This window comes from Hypanus sabinus, chromosome 6, assembly GCF_030144855.1.
Source record: "Hypanus sabinus isolate sHypSab1 chromosome 6, sHypSab1.hap1, whole genome shotgun sequence".
NCBI lineage: Eukaryota > Metazoa > Chordata > Chondrichthyes > Myliobatiformes > Dasyatidae > Hypanus > Hypanus sabinus.
In genome coordinates, this window is record NC_082711.1 from 49879604 (window position 1) to 49894625 (window position 15022).

A 15022-nucleotide genomic window follows, 5' to 3' on the forward strand; every position below is an offset into this window, starting at 1 on the left:
GAGAGCGCTCAGCAATTAAATTAAATGTAAGATGGCATGATTTCCACGCTGTGCAATCTTTAGAAGATAACATGTTTAAAACTGTGCACAATTAACTTCGATTTCTTGGCATCTTTCAGTTATTAGGTTTAAGCGTTGTCCAGGGAATTCCCCTTTTACACCGATTTTTTTTTTTGCAGCATTGCATTTGTCTAGCCTGGATATACATGATAACACTGAATCTCTGCTTTACGCAAGTGCTCAATGCGGGCTGGAACTATATCATATGATCGTTGTTTTCTTGTCCAAATAAAATTTAAGTATCACGTTTAACATAAAATAATAGAGAAATCTATTATTTATAAATCTATTATTTGAGGGTTCACAATTCTAGAAATATAAAATTACGCTATATATCCACCACTATATATTTTGTACTGCTGACCACAACAACACAGACAATACGCTTGCTGTTGCTTCATTAAAGTTACAATTTTAAAAAATACTGAAAATGCATACACTAACCTGTGACATCATACAATATCGTAATGCCGTCAATTTTGTGTTTGCTGCTAATGACTTAATTGTTTCACAACTTTTCACCCAGTTTCTTGCATCTATCGGTCTCGATTATTTAATAAGCTCTGCGGTGTTGATAGGACAGATTTACTGCAAGTCGATCCCAAAAAAAGATACACGGGAACAAAAGAGAGCAGGCCAGGTAGTATTGGTGAAGAGTGAGCAGAGTTAACTTTTCAGCTTGAAGATATTTAATCAGGGGGATAATTATTAGGAACAAGATAATGTTCATTGATAACTTGTGAAATTTATGATTAATTTACCTTCAGACACTTTTGAAAATTCTGTTTTGTAATTTTCTCTGAATCAAATTAATGCTATAATGTATTAAATGGAGCTTTGAATAATATTCTCAAAAGATCAACAGTTGCATTCAATTAAAGTGCTTATGGGCACCGATTTCGAACTAAGAAAAAAACATTCAGAACGTCATCACAGAATAACCCTGTTAAAGGTCACTATAGCTTAGGCGATCAAAACATCATTAAAAGTCCAATGAAAGCAAGAAGAGGAATATATATATATATCTATATGTATATGTGTGTATATTTGCTCCTAACAAAGCATTGTACAAGTGTCGATGAAGCTTAAAACAAGTATTTGTTGCGCATTTCACAGTGAGAGTCGCTTTAATTATTTGTATAATAGAAACCACTATAATGATGCTTTTAAATAAAGGCTACGTCGTGAAGCATACATATGTATTTTTCCTTTTCAGGATATTGGTGGCTGAAAGAAAGTTCAGCTGTGGCATGTGTCTCCCTCTAGCGAACTGCCCAGAGACATACAAAAAAAAACAAAGCCAGTGATTACTCTGCGCAAATCTCTTACTTACGTTGTAAACCCAAACAGTCATACATAAACATAAACACACTTAGAGGGACATTTTACCCAACCGCAGGTATTTGTGAATAAAATAGATGTATTGAAGAAAATATAGTATAAGAAAATATTTGTCAGTACTATTTAATAAAAACTATTGTGTTACTCAAACTTTTGAGTATACTTCACGCTCAAGGCATATTTAATTAACTAAAAAGGTCAATTCTTTATGCTGTTAGTGGGTGATGCAGAAATAATATATGCTGTAGAGAACTGACATAATTGGATTGGGACTGTAAATTCGAGAATCAAATAAATATTTTAATTTTGCTGCATATTGTCAGCTTTGCAGCAACTCCATTATACTGATAAAAAAGAATTGATAATTTCAACAGGATTTCCGCAAACAAATTCAAAGAACCATCTATCTAAGTGTGAAAAAGATTCACATTTATGTGGCATCTTCCATGTCATTAAAATGCCTTTATAGTAAAAGTAAATATATTCTAAAGGATGTAGACATTCTGGAAGGGGTGCAAAAAGCTTTAACAGGATTGTCCCAAGAATGTGAAATTACATCAATGAGAAAAATAATCTGGTGCTCTTTTCTCTTATAGAGAAGATTGAAAGGAGGACAAATAAAGTTATTTAAATCTTTGTTTTTTTATGAATAAGCAGAAAAGTGTTCCCATTTGTTTGAAGAGACAAACTAGAAGTCATCAATTTCTGATTAGCAACAATTATTCAGGCCATGCCCTCTTCTCCTTGCTACCATCAGGCAGGAGATGCAGAAGCTTCAGGGCCCACACCACCAGGTTGGGGAACTGTTATTACCCTACAACTATCAGGCTCCTGAACCAGCGTGGAAAACTTCATTCACCACAACTCTGAACTGTTTCTATGACCTAGACTCACTTTCAAGGACTCTTTACAATTTATGTTCTAGCATTATTTCTAATTGTAGTTTATCTTCTCATGCACATTGGTTACTTGTCAGTCTTTGTTTACGTATAGTTTTTCATAAATTCTATTGCATTTCTTTTTTCCTCTGAATGCCTGCAAGTAAATGAATCTTAAGAAAGTACGTGGTAACATACATATAATTTGAATTTCAAAATAATATCAATAATCTTAGTGTAATAAACTAAAATAATAGGAGTAACAAATAATAGGAAATAATGAGAAATAACTTTACCCAGAGAGCAGTGAGAATAAAAAGCCTAAGCCCATAGGAAATGGTGGGTCTAAATAGTGTAGGCCAGAGGTGAAACTATGGCATGTGTGCCCAAGATTTCACACACAAACATTCTGTTGTCACTCAACATGCAGTGTTCGCCTCAATTCTTTACATGCCACCCACAATATAAGGATACATAATGACTATTTTTAATGCCAAACGAATCAGTGAATGAAAATTTACAACCAGGAACAATGAGATGCTTTCATAAGAAACGTCTTAAACCAGCTTGATACCAGCTAGACGGTTGCAAGAATATGTGATGAAGTTTGGATAGTAAAAGGCTACAATAACAATACTATTTAGAAAATATGTTATTTTTCAATTTTGTTTAAAATGAATAATTTTGAAGGTTTTCTAAAATGCTTCATTTATTTTCATCTGCCTCTGTTTCAATCCCTCCTACTTGCAAAGGGTCCATATCCCTCCATTCTCTGCACATTCATGTGTCTATTTAATAGCCTCTTAAAAGCCTCTTTCACATCTGCCTCCTACTACCCTTGGTGGAGTGTTTCAGATACCTGCCACTCTGTGTAAAAAATCTTGCCCGCTCATCTCCTCTGAACTATATAATCGCAGATAAGCATATTATAATAAAGTTACATAACATAACATCGGAGCAAAACTTGATCAGCCTGCTTGGATACTTCACAATTTTTGGCGATGTGTTATTAATTAAGAGTTGGTGTATTTGATCTGCAGTTTTCGAATATTGCCAATTTGTTTCCAGTTCTGTTCTGATCATATCGGTGTGTGGCGGCCTCTGGTGGAATATAGGCAGCACTGCAGAATGAACAGAACCCTGCCTCAAACTGAAAATCCAAGCATCATACACAAAATGCTGGAGGAACTCAGCAGGCTAGGCAGCATCTATGGAAGAGTACAATCGACGTTTTGGGCTGAGATACTTCATCAGGACTCATCAATCCCGTCTCAGCATGAATATGTTACAGCATGAAAAAAATCACAAAAGATACATACACAACTGCAAATAATCGCCCCAATCATTTTCAGTGCAAACAATTGAAAAGTTCAATTTCAATTTAATTTATTGAATGTCATGTTTATATAATATGTTCCCTTTTCCAGAATCTAACTTAATCTTAGTTAATTATCCCAGGAAGAGTATTATCAAAGTAAAATTTTATATACTTGCTACACACCTTTGGCAAGCTGTAGCAAGATTATGGAACATTACATGCGGACATCGAAATTCATGTTAAAAATGGCTCATTGGCAGATCTTGGATCATCTTCCAATTCCAAGTCCTTCCAGCCCTTTCCAGTCCTTCCAGCAATTTCCAGCCCTTCACATTTATTACCATGTTGGCTAGTCATGCTCATGATGGAGCCACTAGTGTGTAGATTTCAGATTGTTCTGAAGATTCATTGTTAGAACAATATAAGGAATATGGATGATATATGGGCCTTTTGGCCTAACTTGCCTATACTAAGATCATACCTTCATTTGACACTTACACCTTACCCATACCTCCATACACCTTGATTTGACCCTTATCTCTCTCACCCTTTCCCATCCATGATCCTGTCCAGATGTCTTTTAAATGATACCGGTCTCCACTACTTGCTCTTCCAGCTTATTGCACATCTCCACTGCCCTCTGTGTGAAAATGTTGCCCCCTCCGATCCTCTTTAAATCTTTCTTTCTCATCTTAAACCTATGCCCCTAGTATTACACATCCATAAACTTTGCAAAAAGGCGGTGGCTATTGACCTTAGATATGCTATTCGTAATTATATATTAGTTGAGATCACCAACCACCAGGTTCATGGACAGCTTCTGTACCTTTTGCATGGTTGCCTACCAAAATAAGATGGACTCCTTACATCGTACCTCATTATGACCTTTCACTTTATTGTCTGCCTGCACTGCATTTCTTTGCAGCGTTTAAACGCTGTTCTGCATCTGTTTCAGTTTTCCCTTACACTTACACTGATGTATGAAATGATCCGTAGGCATGTCATGGAAAACGATGTATTTTTTCCACGTGCACGTGTGGGTGGCGGTGCGCAGATACGTCTCTATCAAAGGAGGTTTCTATCATACTCCCTCCGCCAGTCTGCAGGCCACCCGTGGGACAAGGTGTAGCGTCTGCTCAGCTCCCCCTTCCAGGCTAGAGAACCCAGCGACGAAGTAATTGGAGGTTGAGTATAAAACGCTGGCGAGAGTTTATTCACTGAAGAATTGACGAAGATACACAGATCACTCGAAACGGAAAGAGCCTAACTTAAATAGTATAAGGGCGCCCGAGAGTTAGAGATAATCAGCACGAAAAAAAAAGCTTCAGGGACCGATTAACAGGTGAAACAGCCCACAATTAGGTACATTAATGGTATTCAGGTGAAATAGAGCGCTGAGGGCTGAGACATCAGACCTGGGGAGGGGGGCACCCGCTGATCCAAATGGTTCATGACAGGACCTCGCCTCCCAGCTGCACAAGACGTTTAGAAAGGCGATTGTGAAAGTCCATTATCAGTACAGGGTCCTAAATGGCCCGAGAAAGAACCCAGCACCTCTCCTCAAGACCATATCCTTCCCAGACCACCAGATATTGCATCTTGCCTTGTACCACACGGGAGTCCAACTACCATCAGAAATGCGGGAAGGCGGAGAAAGCTTGGATACTGCAGTTAGGGGGCGAAAACATGCAGGTTTAAGACTGGGCGCGTGAATGCGCATGGTTCGTGGTAGCTTCAGGCGGAGAGCAACGTTGTTGATCGGGGGAATGGACTGATATAACCGCGAGCTAACTTCCGGGATTCGGCGCTGTTAAGGATCTTTTCCTGCACAGTGTACTATCTCATTTGTCCTACCTTGGGTTGATAGCCGCCCACGCTGTCCAGAATAAAACGATAGACCTTGCTGTTCCCGGCAGTTAGCACGGGGTCGTCGGCCTTCGACAATTCGCATCTTTGATCGGCTGACGGAACTCTCACCTCACGCTGCAGCTCCGGAAACTATGCTGGAGAGTATTGTGAGCGAACGCCGCTCTAAGGTGCAGGATTCCCCGAAACCAGACATTGAAAGGTTCTCTCCAAATCCTGGTTCACGCTCTCTGACCGTCCATTGGCCTGCGGGTGGAAGCTGGAGGTGAGCCACCCTGGCTGGCGCCGGTGGACCAATTGATGGGAGGGCTGTGGATGAGTGCAACCTCAGGGGAGTGGGTAGAGAAAACGGAACAGACTCCACATGCCGGCCGATAGCAAGCTTGAGAGGAGGTATGAAAACAAAACTGTCCTCTTTCATTCCTCCTCTCTGATAGTCGGTTATCAATCCGGATTTCCGGGTCTCTGAGACTCTCCAAATGTCCAGCTGGATGTCCGGAAGGTCGTTATTGAGACCCTGATCAAATAAGGCGCTCGGCGCCTTCACGTTGCAGCCGCTCTCCGCCGCGGAAGTGCAGAATTCCAGTGAAGAGATCTACACCCACATCGGGCAGGGTAGGGCGCTGGATGTTGTCTACATGGATCTTAGTAAGGCGTTTGACGAAGTTCCTCATGATCCTGACGCTTGGAGTCCTTGGCGAATTTGCTGTTTGGATTCAGAACTGGCCTGCGCATAGAAGGCAGAACAGTGGTTGAAGGAACTAATGGGAGCTGGAGGCCGGTAGTTGATGGTGTGCCGGGAACTCAGCTGTTTGTGATATATATAAATGACCTGGATGAAAATGTAGATGAGTGGGTTAGTAAATTTGCAGATGATACCGAGATTGGAGCAGTAGTCAGGCTGGCAGAGAGATAGAACAGCGGCAGTTACGCGCTGAGAAATAACAAATTCAAGGAGACAGTGCACTGTCACGGCCAAGATCCTGAAGAGTGTCGCTGAGCAGAGAGACCTTGTGACCTCAGTTCATTGCTCCGCAGGTCAGAGGTGGCTTTTTCAATGCTCGCTTTTATTATTTGAGGCACTGAATTCAAAAGTGAAGAAGTCGTGTTGCAACTTCATAAAACTGGTCAGGCCACATGTGGAGTGTTGCGTACAGTTCTGGTCGCCCTGCTATAGGAAGGATGTTGGTGCCTTGGAGAGAGTGTAGAAGAGGTTTACCAGGATGCTGCCTGGTTTAGAGGGCGTGGGCTGTCATGAGAGATTGGATAAACCTGGGTTGTTTTCTCTGAAGCGCCGGAGGCTGACAGACCAGGAGAGGAGTAGGCACACCGGGAGTATTTGTTTCCTGGGCATTAAAGCTGAGAGGGGGTATGCTCAAGGGGGTTGTGAGGGGTAATTTCTTTATTTAGAGTCGTGGACACCTGCAATACGCTGCCTCGTACGGTGGTTGAGACTGTTTAGAGATGTTTGGATAAGCACATGCGTGCAAGAGAAATGGAGGGATATGGACGTTGTGTGTGTGGGGGCGGTGAAATTAGTGTTTTGGTGTTTGTGATTTGGTTTTTTAGCAGGTTCGACACGGCATTGCGAGCCGAATGGCTTGTTCCCGTGCTGTACTGTTCTATGTTGTTCTGTGAAGCGGTGGGCGGATCCTCCCATTGTACCGTTGTCCGAAAGAGGACCCTCCCGAAAGGAGCGAGGTGGTGTATGCAACATTAATTCGATTTGAAAGTAATTTGGAAGGATGTACCTCAAACGCTAGGGAGCATTGTATCAGAAAGAAACAGCTCGGAGACCGGTAGGTTTAATGATCCTTCGCGGGACTTGTGGAAATCCGTGGCAGGACGCAGAGCGACTGCTCGGAACTAGAACCAATCTCAGAAGGACGTAAAACTCGCCCACCGGACTCGGAGAACCTCTGTAGTGAGGTTAGCATTTCTTCTTGACAGGCTTTTCACACACCGCTGGGTCCATGACGGCTCAGTCCAGCTGTCAGGTGAACCCCGGCTAGCGAACCGAGCGAGGCGCGTAGTAACTGGACACGCGTGTATAAAACTCCGGCGAGAGTTCATGCGCAGAATCAGTGAAGATGCACCAGTCATTTTGACTAGGCCAGTTCAAGACTGGGCGATGAGAGCTAGGCGCACGTAACTTAAATATTACAAGGTCGCGCGAGAAACCCTCCGTTATTAACAAACAGTATTGGGGGGGGGGTGGAATTCCAGGGAGCAATTAACAGGTAAAAACAAGACTCAAATGAGTAAATTAACGATATTCATGTGAAGCCGAGTGCCGTTTCGGGGGCGAAGCGACTCCCGCTGATCCAAAGGGGTCGCGACAGCGCCTGTTCAGTCTCGTAATATCTTCAAGGTCTCCAGTCTGAGCAACAATCTTGTGAATCTTCTCTGCATTCCTTCCAGCTCAACCACATACCTCGTAAAGCTTGACAACCAGAAGATCTTTTAAGTGGCCTAACGTTTGTACAAAATCTTGCATAAAAACTTTAAAAGTATATTGTTGGCAGACTTTCTAACTAGCCTGCTGCTAGCTTAATTGACGATTCGAACATCTTCACAGTGAAGGATAACCAACCAACACATAATTCCTTCTTTCCGTTTGCATTTTTTTTGTACAGGAATGTTACATTCATGACCTGGCAAATTTTGGCTGACTATGATCAACACGTCCACTGTTCTTCAAACACCCGGGATACAGTCCATCAGCACCAGGGGACGGTTTAGCCTTTATTTACATTGGTTTGCCTAGTTATTGGTTTTTCTCTTGTGAGAGTGGTTTTTTTTTTGGTTCACCCTTCACCTTCCCCCTGAATTTTGAACAATTTTTAATGCTACAATGCATTAAAGCAATTTTTAATGCTTGATGCAAAAGAATCAAGGAAAATGAAGTTTCACAATCGGCAGAGATGGAATACCAGAGGAATATTTAGAGTAGTGGTTCTCAGGCCCCCTCGCTCGATGGTATTGGTCCAGGGCATTAAAAGTTATGGAATTCCGGGCTTGGAGACAGAGATTCATGGAGTAAAACAGCAATAAAATGGGCGCCTCAGACCATCATGTTCATCTACAATAAATCCATTGTCCCACTGGGAGGCAACTACCACAAGCTGGTCTTGCCTGACTGAGCTATGTGTAAAAGAATGATTAGATTAGAAATGCTGTGTGTGTAGAATTGTAAATCTAACCTTTAAATGATGGGAGCCTCAGTGCTAGTAAAGGAAACTTTAGTTATAAAGGAAGCAAACTGGGGAGACAACACAAATGGAATGTGGGAAAATCAGGATGAATTAGAAAGAATAGAACTGGATCTTAAGTATACCGTAATTACAAAGTTCCTGGATTGAAACTAGTTCTCAAGATGAAAATCATTTAAGTTAATTTCCATTACTCCCAACACACGCCATGCAAGATTCATCAAAATGTCAGTATTTCAAATCTCTGGATTTCCTCACCTCCCCAACACCAGCTCAACCCACCCAGGCTCTCAAATCTTACCTTCATTCTTTTCACAATCCTTGGTCTTTTTAAAGCTAAACAGTGCAAACAATTTATCTTGGTTTTGTTTTAGGCCTTGCCAAAGGAAAAACATAATTAAAGCTGATTTTCTACATTTCCTTACATTTGAATTGTGGATATGGCTGCAGCACCTGAGGCATGCAGTAAAGTACAAAGGCGACAGAAGCTTTGTACCATCCAAAGTTGCCTCCAGTTCATGAGGGACTAGGCGAGCAGTTGTCTTCTGTAAAACAGTCAGCAACTGTTGGCTTTGCCTCAAATTGTCATACATCTCCCCAAGTCAGTAGACCTTTTGTTCAAGCCCAAACACAGCACCTCAATATGTGTGCTGAACCTCCAGTGCAGTACTGCAGGACAGCTGCTAAGTTGGAGAGGCCATCCTTGGTTTTAAAAAAAAGCAAATCTGTCATATCACATAGACCAAATTAAATCTCGTAGTGCAGTTTGGAGAGGAAGAGGCCAGCTCATGATCTGTCTGTTATCTTTTCTTCAATCAATAGCTGACCTTGGGATCTTGGTGTGCACAGAGTGGACGCTGCATTTCCATCTTTTACAACCGTGACCACATTCAAGCTTGCATTCAGTGGCCACTTTATTAGGTACAGGTGTGGAACTCAGTATTGTATCCTGCTGCTGAGCCTTTCCAATTGCAGGTTCGACCTGTTGTGCATTCAGAGATACTCTTCTGCATACCACTGTTGTAACACGTGGTTATTTGGGTTACTGTCATCTTCATATCAGCTTGAACCAATCTGGCCATTCTCACCTGACCTCTCTCATTAACAAGGTGCTTTAACCCACAGAAAGGCTGCTCACTGGATGCTTCTTGTTTTGTTTCTCACTCCATTCGTTGTAAACTCTGAAGGTCATGATGTGTGAAAATCATAGCAGATCAGCAGTTGCTGAGATACACAAACCACCCCATCTGGCACCATCATTCCACAGTCAAAGTCACTTTGATCACATTTCATCCTCATTCTGTTGTTTGGTAGAAACAACAACAGAACCTCTTGACCAAGTCTGCATGCTCTTATACATTGAGATGCTGTCACGTGATTGGCCAATTAGATGTTTGCATCAATGAGCAGATATACATGCATACCTAATAAAGTAGCTATGGCTACTGAATGTATTTCACTGGCTTTGAAGCTCTTTGATGCCCCTTAGTGTTTGACAATGATAGTTCAGTCTTACTTTCTGTTTTTGCTTTAGTTGAGTATCCATATTAAACTGTGGAGATTACAGAGTTAAGGAATGCTACAAAAATAGAAGATTGTGTGCAGTCAGTGTTGCTTGAAACAGAACGCTGCCAACAGGATAGTGAGTCCAAATTGATAGAAGATACCATGCTAAGACTGCTCTAAAATACAGGTAATTTGCAGAATATTTAGTTACCGGACAAAAGTTCAAACAGGTGAAGGATTCCTGCATTTTTGAGTTACTTCAGTCTGATGAAGAACCCTGAACCAGAATAGCTTTACAACAGGCACTTTGGAAGGGTATAACAGAGGCTGGATTGTTCCCAATGCAGCAGGCATGGGGATAGGGCAGGGAAGAGGGTTTCAATCTAAGCAGGTTTGTAGCATGATATTGACACGCTCTAACTCTGATAAATCAGCGTATAGGAGGGGAATTTGAAAACCTGGTTGAATGGCCTCAATGTTGGCCAAACCATGGGGCTGATTATCAACTACAGGCAGGAGAACTGGTTATATCACAGTCTAGAATGGAAACACTAATGCCCAGGAAATGAATCGGCTACAGACTGAGGTGGATACAAAATACTCTGCAGATGCTGGGGTCAAATCAACCCGCTGGAGGAACTCAGCAGGTCGGGCAGCATCCGTGGAAACGAGCAGTCAACGTTTCGGACTGAGACCCTTCGTCAGGACTGAAGAGGGAGGGGGCAGGGGCCCTATCAAGAAGGTAGGGGAGGGTGGGAAGGCAAAGGCTGGTAGGTGTCAGGTGAAGAAGGGGAAAGATCAAGAGGTGAGGAGGGGAACCAGGGAGGGGATAGGCAGGAAAGGTGAAGAAGGAATGTAAGGGAAAAGCACAAAGGGTAGTAGAAGAAGGCGGAACCATGAGGGAGGTGATAGGCAGCTGGAGGAGGAGGCAGAGTGAAACTGGGAGGGGGGAGGGAATTACTGGAAGTCGGAGACTGAGGCGGACAGCCCAGTCCTTCACAGGAAATTTCTCCCCACCACTAAGTACATTTACATGGAACGCTACCACTGAAATCACATCCATCGTCGAAGAAAACCTTCATCTAACCAGACCCCCTTCTCATTACTAACATCGGGCAGGAGGTACAGAAGCCTTGGGTCCCACACCACCAAGTTCAGGAACAGTTTTTATTACCCTGCAAGCTCCTGAACCAGCGTGGATAACTTCATTTACCACTGCTCTGAACCGATTCTACAGCTTATAGACTCACTTTCAAAGACTCCACAACTCACGGTCTCAGTATTTTGTTTACAGTTTTTACTTCTTTTGCACAGAGATTGTATGTCTGTCTTTGCCTGTTAATGTACCCCTCCCAACGTAAAACCATTGTATTTCTTTTATTTCCGTAAATGTCCGCAGGAAAATGAATCTCAAGATACACCTAGTTTGGTTATTAATTTACTTTTAACTTCGAACTTGCGGAAAATATCAGCGGACTGTTTCCTGGGACACAGATGTACAGGGAAAATTGACCAAACCTGGGCGCGTTATACGCCTCGGGGATTAGGTTTGTGCAGTGTGCCGTGTCGGGTACTTCAGCAGTGTCACCCATTTAAGCGTCTACGTTCACATTTTTGTCGATAGAGAATCGCCACAAAGGAGACATTTTACAATATAAATGAGACTCCAATCTGCTTCATTTCAGATCGGACGGTTTTGAGTCAGGAATTTTTGTTGTTGTCCATGCTGAACCATTAAATACGCTGAAAGGACCATCCGTGTTTCGGGTCGAAACGCCGCTTCAAGACTGCCGCAAAACCCGAAATATGGGGCAGTGTGCCCCCACAGATGCTGCTCGGCTCGCTGAGTTTTTCGGCTAATTGATTTTTATTTCCTAATGTGTCGGTTTACTAGCCTGTTCTATACCTGTTTCTAGAGCAACACCAACAAAACAGGTTTGTTCCCAATGCAGAATCGTTTCTAAGAAACCCAATTCCGCGCCTTTGTCAATCCCGTGTCGGAGATTGTTCCATGAAACAGATCGCCAGCTTCTCCCCAGGTCAGTCCTGTGTCGGAGACAAGGACGATGAAACTCCCAGGGCGCCTTGGCCGCTTCGCCCCCTCTCCCCCGGTCGAAGAGCAGCGGCGGAGGGAGAAGGCTTTCCTGCTGGACTGCGTGGCCGTGAGCTCCATCTCCAGGGAACACTGCCGCTCAGGAACCATTATCCCTCCGTACAACCCGCAAAGGGATCTGCACTCGGCCGCCTATTTTAGGACGAGACCTCTCCTCCCACTGCTGAAAAAGACCGGCCAGGTAAGTGGACCAGATTGTCCATTCTGCACTCGAACACACTCCGCCATTCAACAGCAAGCGAGCAAACCTGCAGATGCTGGAAATCTGAGCAACAAACACTTGGACTATTTACTCTTTTCCATAGATGCTGCCTGACCCGCTGAGCCTCCCCCAGCTCCGTCTGCGGGTGTTGCTCGTGGCTGATCCGATGTTTCTCCGGTCTGTTCTCCTCCCAGATTTCTTTGTTGGTTGGAAACCCATCTCAGCTTTGAATCTATCTGTTCCATTTTGATAATCGCCCTGATGTCTGCTCGTCCGGGGCTGCAACCGGCAGTTAGACTGCAGCAAATTATCACTCTGGAGTGTCAGGATTGAGTTCATTTCATCGCAGTTCCGATCGCGATCTCATTCAAATTCCAACATTTTCCCCGGACATTACGAAAAGACCATTGAAACAGATCACAAATGTTAATTACGGTCTACGGAAGCACGCTGTGTGATAGTTCTGTGGTTATATTTTGCTAGTGTTCCAGCAATAGATTAAGGAAGCGCCGGTGTAAATATTAATGAAGTATTTGATCTATCCCGAGGTGGCCGGTGGGACCCCGGTCCCCGGCGTGGTGGCCGATCGATCCCAGCTTTCTGGAGCTGCTGCCTGTTACCTGAGAGAAAGAAACAAAAACGGAGCAGGTAAAGAATGGAAGGGGGGGGGCATTTGGCGTTTCTTCGGTTCAGCAACACCCATTGGTTTGGGGGTGGGGGGACTCTATCAGTGGGGGAGGGCGTTTCCGCTTTGAGTCACACAGAATCTTCCAGCAAGGGCAAGGAATAGGGGGCCGAACATGTAACAGCCGATTCGGATTAAGGGCGATAGTGATCCAAAAAAAAATTCTGAAAATGGCGAGACAAAATCATACGATATCCGAAAAACTAAAATGTAGGAATAATGCTGGAGACGAGACGGCAAAATGGGAGAGAATGTTTATTGTGTAAGGGGCCGAATTCGCCCGCGTCGCGTAGAGATTAATTCTGCACCAGGATATGTGTACCGTGTGCACCCTCCCGAGCTCCTGGTAGCCAATGAATTATCTCCAAATAATCATTTCTTGAGCAGAACAGCTCTTCGTCTTCATCGGTAAAAAAAAATAAGTTTTTGACGTCCTTCAGAAAAAGTAATGCTTTGTTTTAAAAGAATCACGAGGAGTCTCTCTCGCACAGGTCACTCGGCAAGTCAAGTGAAAGGCCACTCTCTCTTTCTCACTGAAATTAAGCCAGTATTTGGATACAACGGGCTCTATGGGTACAGGAGGAACACACCGACGCTGCGAAGACTCCCGTCCTCTTTCGGTATCACCACCCGATCGCCCATTCACTGATCGTAACGCAGTCGCCGCTCCGTCAGTCTGCTCCAGCTCGGCTCTCATTAGTGCTTGGCTTGCTCTGGTTGATAGGTCTAAACCACGAATAGATGAAACTGCTAGCATCTCTCTCAATGTTCACACAAGCCGTTGCTAAATTGCATTTCTTTGTCATTTTGCCAAAATCTACCAAATATTTCTTTTAAAATGTAGTTGAGATTGAAACGAGTAAATGTTAAACTGCAATTGGAAATGTCTATAATTTTAACCGTCAATCTACAAAGGTTTTGTTTCGGTTGCACCGTGTACGACTTCAATTGTTGTATTCTGCATACGAATCCGGCGCCTGATCCTTGACCATGCCTGGCTTTGCCAGAAAACGTTATCATTACTAGAATTCTTTTGAAAATATACTTGCATTCGAACCTAAGGCCATCTAACTCCTTACTAACTGCGTAGCTTAACGTTTAGCATTTCTTTGACGTTCATGCAATAATGGTTGGAAAACAAAATTAAGAATGGATGATAGTATTTTTCTGTCTTCACGTTATCTGTGCTGGGAAGCAGTTAAAGCCGAGTCTAAGGAAACATGCCGCACAGCTTTTGTGAGGTTTAACAAGGTCCACAAGGTATATTTACAATTTTATCAATGCCGATTATAATTAATCAATGCATCCATTTCCTGTGTATGCACTCAGATTGGAAGTAGACGCTTCCAACAACATCCCTCTCTATTAGTGTGTGTGCGTGCGTTTGTGTTTTTTGAAAGATTAGAACCGTCATTAGAACTGTCAAGGACAGCTCCCGCTTTTTTAGAGTAGTAGTGTCACGGCTTTTTTAAATCAAGAAGATTGTACCTTCTGAACTAGATAATGTACAGTATGTATTAATAAAATCCCGACACGGGTGTCAGTCTGTACTGTTGTGCTTATAGTTGGACCTGAAGCCACAATCTTGAGTCCTAGTACATGAGCTACGACTGACATAGCAGATGGTAATGAAACCTCAGCAATGTATATCGTCTACTTATGGAAAAATTATATATAACGTCCACTATAACTTCTTTGCTGAAGAGGGAATGGTTTTATCTGACCCCATTCCTGCAGAAAGGAGGTGACTACACAGGAAGGCTGGAGAAGAGGATAGACTGGTCCACAGGAAACCTTCCCAGATAATCTCCAGTTGATAGGCAATGGGAATTCTAGCCAGA

The 15022-nt window shown here is 43.0% G+C and overlaps 1 protein-coding gene across 1 annotated transcript; it reads left to right on the plus strand.

Moving 5' to 3' along the window:
• Positions 1–11571: 11571 nt before the first annotated feature.
• LOC132395453 (uncharacterized protein C17orf98-like) lies at positions 11572–14904 on the plus strand. The gene is made up of 3 exons (XM_059972098.1): positions 11572–12475; positions 13045–13144; positions 13673–14904. The coding sequence occupies exons 1-3, from the start codon at positions 12248–12250 to the stop codon at positions 13828–13830; spliced, it is 486 nt and encodes a 161-aa protein (XP_059828081.1). The 5' UTR covers positions 11572–12247; the 3' UTR covers positions 13831–14904.
• Positions 14905–15022: the final 118 nt, after the last annotated feature.